We start from the raw sequence: 7,611 nt of genomic DNA on the forward strand, positions 1-7,611 counted from the left end.
AAAATACCCCAAAATGACAAAATCAAAACATGTCTTAAGAATTTTTTGCAAATTAATTTAAAAAAAAAATGAGAAGCTGAAATGTCATGCATCAATAAGTATTCAACCCCTTTGCTATGACACGCCAAATTGAGCTCAGGTGCATCCAATTTCCTGTGATCATCCTTGAGACGTCTCCACAACTAGAATAGAGTTCATCTGTGGCCGATTCAATTGATTGGACATGATGTAGAAAGAAACACACCTTTCTATACAAGGTCACACAGTTGACGGTGCATGTCGGAGGAGAACCTCTACCATGAAGTCCAAGGAACTGTCCGTAGAACTCTGAGATAGAATTGTGAGGAGGCATAGGTCTGGGGAAGAGTACAAAACAATTTATAGAGTGTTGAAAGTTCACAAGAGAAGCCATCATGATGTGAGATCCATCATGAGGAAATGGAAAGAATACAAAACGACCCAGACTCTTCCTAGAGCTGGCCGTCCGACCAAACTGAACAACTGGGTAAGAAGGACCTTTGTCAGAACCCGTTGATCACTCTGATAGAACTAGAGAGTTCCTTGGTTGAGATTGGAGAACCTGTCGAAAGGACAACAGTCTCTGCAGCACTTCACAAATCTCGGCTTTGTGGGAGAATGACCAGATGGAGGCCTTTCCTGAGAAAAAGGCACGTGACAGCATGCCTGGAGTTTCCAAAAAGGCATGTGAAAGATGCTGACAGCATGAGGCTAAAGATTCTGTGTTCTGATGAGACAAAAAAAAATGAACTCTTTGGTCTGAATGTAAAGTGTTAGTCTGGCAGAAATCGAGCATAGCTCATCACCCATCTTAAACCATCTCTACCGTGAAGCATGGTGGTGGCAGCATCATGCTATGAGATGCTTTTCAGCGGCAGGGACTGTGACACTTGTAAGGATAGAGGGAACAATGAATGGAGCCAAATACAGGCAAATCCTTGAGGAGAACCTGCTTCAGAGTGCAAAAGACCTGAGACTGTGGCAAAGATTGACGTTCCAACAGGACATTGACCCCAAACATCCAGCCAAAGCAACAGTGGAATGGCTTCGGAACAAGAACGTGTGAAAGTCCTTGCGTGGCCGAGCCAAAGCCCAGACATGAATCCCATTGAGAATCTGTGGAAAGACTAGAAGATTTCTGTTCACCGCCGCTCTTCGTCCAACTTGACAGAGTTTAAACAAATCTACAAGGAAGAATGGGAGAAAAATCCCAAAATCTAGACGCGCAAAGCTGATGCAGACATATTGAAGAAGACTCAAATCTGTAATCGCTGCCTAAAGCACTTCGACAAAGTATTGACTCAGGGGGTTGAATACTTATTGATGCAAGACATTTCAGCTTTTCATTTTTAATCAATTTGTAAAACTTTCTAAAAACATGTTTTCACTTTGTCATTTTGGGGTATTTTGTGTGGATCTGTAACAAAATAAAATTAAGTTGAATCCATTTTAAATTCAGGCCGAAACAACAAAATGTGACAAAAGTCAAGGGGTGTGAATACTTTCTGAAGGCAACGTAGGCTCGGTGTGTGTCGTCTTCAGCATCGATCTCCCTGGCATCACGTTATTACCCTCGCCGAAGAAGAGGGTATTGCACCCGTTCTGAATTAAATTGAATAATAATAAAATGTCATCATGGGTCAGGTTCAGGTGTCCAATCAAACTGGGACGTCTTGGTACCCGGTCATTACTGCCGGTTCTAATTAATTACATAACACACCAGCACACAAAACAAGTCCTGGCGAGGGTCTACAATCTCCGATTGCTCTTTTTCTTGATTGAGATGCATATCCCATGCCAAAAGCAATTTGAGGTATTTATCATAATTTTGTATTAACTTGCTCACACTGACAGAACTCGACCTTCATTGACAATGAGGTGCCAAAAGTAGAAATTAACATAATATACCACACCTCGAATTTCCGTATCTTGTTCTTGCTCTCTGAAGTAAGCGTCATCCGTTCCTGCAAGTTCCCTATCAATAACAGGAGACTCAACCCCATTGTCCTCGCATTCAACTTTTAGATCCAGAATCTCTCTCGATTCCACTTCAGTCCTTTCTCCACGACGTAAAGCTTGCAACTCGGCTCGAAGTTCTTGCATGACCATGGCGTTGGCACGGTGTGCTTCCCGAGCCTCCTCGGCCAAGGTTACGGCCTGCTCGACTCGCTGGTAGATGAGGTGCAAAAGGTGTTCTGGTGATGTCACCGCGCCTTGACCGCTCACCGCTCCATGTTCACCCCAGTTCAACGTTGTGGCCGAAGTATTTTCTCTGGAACCTTCAGGTCCCGAAGGAGTATATACAATGGTGGCACTAAAAGACATAGTGATGAAATCTGCCCAAACGAACACAAACATAGGTGAATCGAAAGCAGAAAAGTACCACAAATCAAGTGAAGTAAAAAAAAAACAAACATTATAGAGTGCAAAAGTACCACAAAGTAGCATTGTATTCCATGACACGGTAACTTGAGGGTAAAAAGTCGGGTTCGGATAGGTTTCCATTAATCGTGGTAGAAAAGATTGTGGGTTGTGATGGGGGATGACACGAGATGGCAGTACACTGCCTGCTTGAAGCTATGACGGTAGAATGTCCACAAAAAGGAGAGAGAGAGGAGGAACAAAAGAGGGAGTTGGGCAGTCGTCCTGGATTTTGAAAGTTTAACCAAGAGGGGGTAACTGGAAGAACGTGTCCATCCTGGAGTTGCTACAGATGATCGGAGGACTGAGATAGTCGAGCAAGCAAGATGGGAGAATGGATAGTAGAAAAAAACAAAAGACCACCGGCCTGCCTGTGATGCGAGAGCAAGAGACCTTGTGTTTTGGCCTCAACACAGGACATTACAATCATGTTGAAAGCTTTAGATTGCACAGAATCATGGAGAGACAGATGTGATGGTAACGGCACCAGTCCATAGGAGAGAGCGATACTCACTGAGGGACAGACAAATGCCTTGTAGACTGCGAGTAGTTCTGACTTTCCAAAGAAAGATTTGGATCGACAGAGGATGCCCAGTCTGCCGCTGGCTTTGAAGGCCAACTTTGCTGTGCGGTCAGCCCAGAAAAGGTCTTGGCTGATGGTGAGGCCGAGAAGTTCAAGAGACTGAACCTCTTTCAATGGATGACCAAAGGAATGGATAGGTGGGTTCGTTTGATCACGTTTCTCAAGCGATAGGGTGAGACTGTGCGATTTTCCAGGACACGTTCCATTTATCAGATCAGTGTACTGTATAATCATTTCCAGCTCAGCAAAGAGGGAAGTTGCTGCTGCTGCTGCTGCTGCTGCTGCTGCTGCTAGTTTGACGTAGAATGAAGATATAGCAGGCTCTTATGAAAACTTTTCCCCACATTGCATCAATACCGGGTATGGAGGAGATGAAAGATGAATCCTTTTGGAAGAGGGCACATTGAAATCCTTGTCCGTCAGCCTGGAGGAATATCCAGACTCTTTCGTGCTGTGGTTGCTCTTTTAACTGCAGCCAGAGGGATTTGTACTTTTACAAGAACATGCTAAACGGAGCAATGGAGGAACAGGAAATGTTGGATGGAAAGTTGGTTCCTATAAAATCCAGGAGGGAGGACATACCATGTGCAGAGATTGTGCAGGGAAGCTTAAAGATTAGATCAGACCCATGGAATCACAGAAGGCCTGAGCAGCTTAGCTGCAGTGGCATGGCAGGTTGTTGCAGTGCTAAATCTCAGCCAACTGGCATCGTGACAGGATGAAATTGCCAGAGATGAGGATTAAATAGAGAGTTGGGATTGGCGGATATTCGTTGGTCCGTGTTAGCAGAAAGAGATGTATATATGGAGTCGTCACCGTTAGGTGTGTGATACATCATGCAGGCAAAGAGTAGATGGTTGCAGAGGAATGTGCATCCAAAGGTATGGGAGGTGTGGGGGAGAGGGGGAGATCATGGCAATAATGCGAAACATGGGAAATTGGGGATGTGGCTCAAAATTGACAATCACAACAATTAGGGTTAACTGACATGCGTCTGCAGTCGTTGCAAACTGACTCAGGATTACGGTCTATGTACACATGGTTGTCACACACACACACACACACACACACACACACACACACACACACACACACACACACACACACACACACACACACACACACACACACCTTCCCTGTTAGCACAGTTTGATTTAAAATATTCCTTACCCTTTGCACACTCTACCCATTACCTCATAAATTGTGTTCCACATTCATGGATGATAAAATGCATGCGGGTGTACAAGATCAACCAAAATGATTGAGAGTAATCCAATCGATTGAGAAAGCAATGGAGATCTGGAACACCACATTGATATCTCAGCACTCGGAAGGAAACATCGAAATTCCAGAGGAGTGAAGATACATCAAGGGATCTTTCAGGGTGATAGCCTTTTGGCCCTCCTGTTTTTCCTGGCCCTGAGTTGGCTGAGTATGAGAAAAGTTCAACAGACTACTGAATCAAATTTGTACGTAAACACAAAGATAGCAATACAGTTCCAACAATTGCAAAAAGGACAAAATAAATATATAAAACGAAATGTCAAAAGACACCGACAACTGTGAGAATGATAAAAGAGCAGGGAAATAAAAAACAAGAGTTGGATAGATTGGCAATTGACAAAGAAGGCCCATTGGAATGGCTAAGAAGAGGTCATCTCAACTGGGATTGAGAACAAATCATAAAAAATGCCCAAAACCAAGGACACCAGAAAAATGGCTTTAAGAAAATGGTGGGACTTAGTGAATCAGACAGGTGTAGGTTCTTCAAGGTAGAAACAGAAAGCATGAGTCACTTCCTGTTAGGATGTTTAAAAAAAAAAAAAACTCATGTCAGAAAAGCTGTACACACAAAGGCACAACAAAGTACGTGGAGTAATCCATTAAAACGTCTTCAAAAATCTCAATAATCCAGTTCCACAAAACTTGTGCAAACATGAACCAAAAGTGATTCTTGAAAACAAGGAGGTGACGCTCAGATACGACCTGATGACCAAATCGAGCGTGAACATAGAAAGCAAAGCATTATGATGGGACACTGCAACTTATTGCTAATTGAGGCGTCAGTGCCCAACAATTTGGCCTAAACGACGTAGAAATGAAGAAAATGGCCAAATACCAAGATTCCAAAAAGAAGTGAAAAGACCTTTGAAGTTGAAGAGATCCAAAATTGCACCAATGATCATTGAAGCAATGGGAATGATGATGAAGAACCTTACATATTAAAAACCATCCCTGGGGATATTACCACAAACGAAATACAGTTGGAAGTGATCCAGAGCTCAGTGACGATCCTCAAAAGAGACCTCGGAACAAAACTTTGAGAACAAAACTTTACACCTTGGTCCATGATTCATAACAGCCTTTACCAAAACTGAGGTGGAAACTTTGACACCTGGGAGGACAATGTTCTACCTTTTGAAAACTGCATATGGAGATAACAAGCACACACACACACACACACACACACACACACTATATATATATATATATATATATATATATATATATATATATATATATATATATATATATATATATATATATATATATATATATATATATATATTGTTACGGATCTGGAAACCATTTGCATTCAACATACAGGTCCCAAAAGTCAGTTATCCCGTTAAGTACATGCGTCATCAGGTCCCTTTCCTTTTGTCTAGTGGGAGAATCAAAAACGTGCGTTGTGACTTCTTTTAGTAAGGTTATTAAATCTTTACATCTAACAACCAACAAGCCATCTGCATGACCCCTCGGCCCATCACGATCCACCGCCCACCGGCTGCACCACCAACGTACCTTTGAAGCATTATACTGTTACTCATCAAGTTTGACCCCCCCCCCCCCCCGTGGAAAGAGCGGTTGGGGGTTCCCGGCAGGGGCCAAGGCCCCGCCCCGGAAAGGTGGGCCGTAGGACCCTGTCCAATGAGGAGCGGACAGCGAGGCATTTTTTGCCAAGAGCCCCTCCCCGTCGTGGGAGGAGATACATCTCCGAGACTTTCTGAGAAACGAGGAGTCTTCACGGTGGTTGGGTCAGGCAGTTTTTTGTTCACGGTGGCTGTGAGCAGTATGGTTCGTTGTTCACGGTAGCTTTTACGGGGAGAGGAGTTCTGTGGACCCCGACTATTCGCCACGTGAGCTCTGCCACGAGCCACGAGTCCCACACTTGCGACTGGGACCCAACCGACAACCTTTGGCAGGTGCCGCACTACAGAGCATGCTTTCCCTCCAACTACCAGGTACCCATTGAACTCTGACCCCCAGCTTGTCTCTCTTCACGGCTGTGAGGGTCAAATAAAGACTCTGGGGTTTCTTTTCTTTTTGTGCGTGTGTCTGCATGTGGGCCCGTCTTTAAGTAGAACCGAGTAAGTGTTTTTGCTTATTGTAAATACTTCCCTACTTGCATATTCGCGCCAGGTCTTGCCTTTGTCTTTATTTACTGTTAATAAATTTATTCAAAATGTTCCCAGCCCGTTTCTGTCCCTTCTTACATTGGTCTTTTTAGCACAGTGGTTTTCAAACTTTTTTTAGTGGCGACCCAATTTCAGAACCTCTCCACATCACGCAACCCAAAAGATTCAAAACCCAATTCATAATATATTTTAAGATAAGATTTCATATGACACAAGAAAATTTACTGTGTACTTAATTCACCATCGTCATGTTTTCATGGACGAGTAAACGGAGAATAGCCGACAGTATCCAAATAGTACAGTTGAATGTTTCAGAAGTTTAGTCCGAATGACATTTAGATATATCAGTGAGAAGGATGAACCTGTTTTTCAGAAACCAGCTTCTCTATTCGTGGAGAAGTAGATGACAATGCCAGGATCATATCATGCTCCATTTCTAGGCGATTTCTGTTCTTTGTTTTAATCACCACCATGGTGGAGAACGACTGCTCACAAAAGTATGATGAAGGATATGGCATGAGAACCTAATGGCGTGCCGTGACAGGGTCGGGTACGACGGCAGCATTTTGCACCAGAATGTCAATGACGAATTCGTCCACGCAAGATCCTGCGCTCCTGAATCCTGCTGGAGCTGTACAAGCTCTTCCTGTGCTGCATCATCTTCATCAGCAATCGAGTCCAGTGGAGCCGTGAAAGGGTCCCAAACCACAGAAAAGGACTGCACATCCAGCTCAGGGATATGGTGCTCGAACTGGTCAATGAGCGAGCGAAGGTGACGTGCTATCTCCCCAGAAAGACTGTCGAGCTCAGTATCATCGTACTGGCAGGTCGTTAGATGCTCCACCAGATGGGGGGGGAGGGGGGGGAAGGCCGAAGCGCTTAACAGCTGCTTTGTCTGCCAGTAATTTTAGAGTCGCCAGAAATCCGCTCATTTTGTCGTGAAAAATCATGAGGTTGGCGTCTTTGCCTTGGAGGGAGCGGTTGAGGACATTGAGACGTTCAAAGATATCAACGAGATAGCACAGTTCTGACAGCCAAGAGTCCAACTCAAGCAACGCTACCCATGCCGTTTTCCCTTGTGTGCGTAGGAACTCCTTCAGTTCATCTTTCAGCTCGTAAACGCGCAGAAGAAGGTTTCCTCGAGATAACCATCTGACTTGAGTGTAGAAT

General features: G+C 44.0%; 1 protein-coding gene across 6 annotated transcripts in view; it reads right to left on the minus strand.

Moving 5' to 3' along the window:
* Positions 1 to 7,611, minus strand: part of C4H14orf93 (chromosome 4 C14orf93 homolog) — a 46,727-nt gene that overhangs the window by 30,617 nt on the left and 8,499 nt on the right. For 2 of the 6 annotated variants that reach the window (XM_085878167.1, XM_085878172.1), the window contains exon 1: positions 1,932 to 4,053. In XM_085878167.1, the coding sequence (XP_085734293.1) occupies positions 1,932 to 2,523 (592 nt within the window). In that variant the 5' untranslated portion in view covers positions 2,524 to 4,053. Of the gene's footprint in view, positions 1 to 1,931; positions 4,073 to 4,215; positions 4,560 to 7,611 lie in introns of those variants that run through there. The other 4 variants (XM_085878171.1, XM_085878170.1, XM_085878173.1 and 1 more) reach the window with 4 other exon arrangements.

Source organism: Eptatretus burgeri, chromosome 4 (assembly GCF_056783735.1).
Source record: "Eptatretus burgeri isolate ZD-2024b chromosome 4, Ebu_testis_v1, whole genome shotgun sequence".
NCBI lineage: Eukaryota > Metazoa > Chordata > Myxini > Myxiniformes > Myxinidae > Eptatretus > Eptatretus burgeri.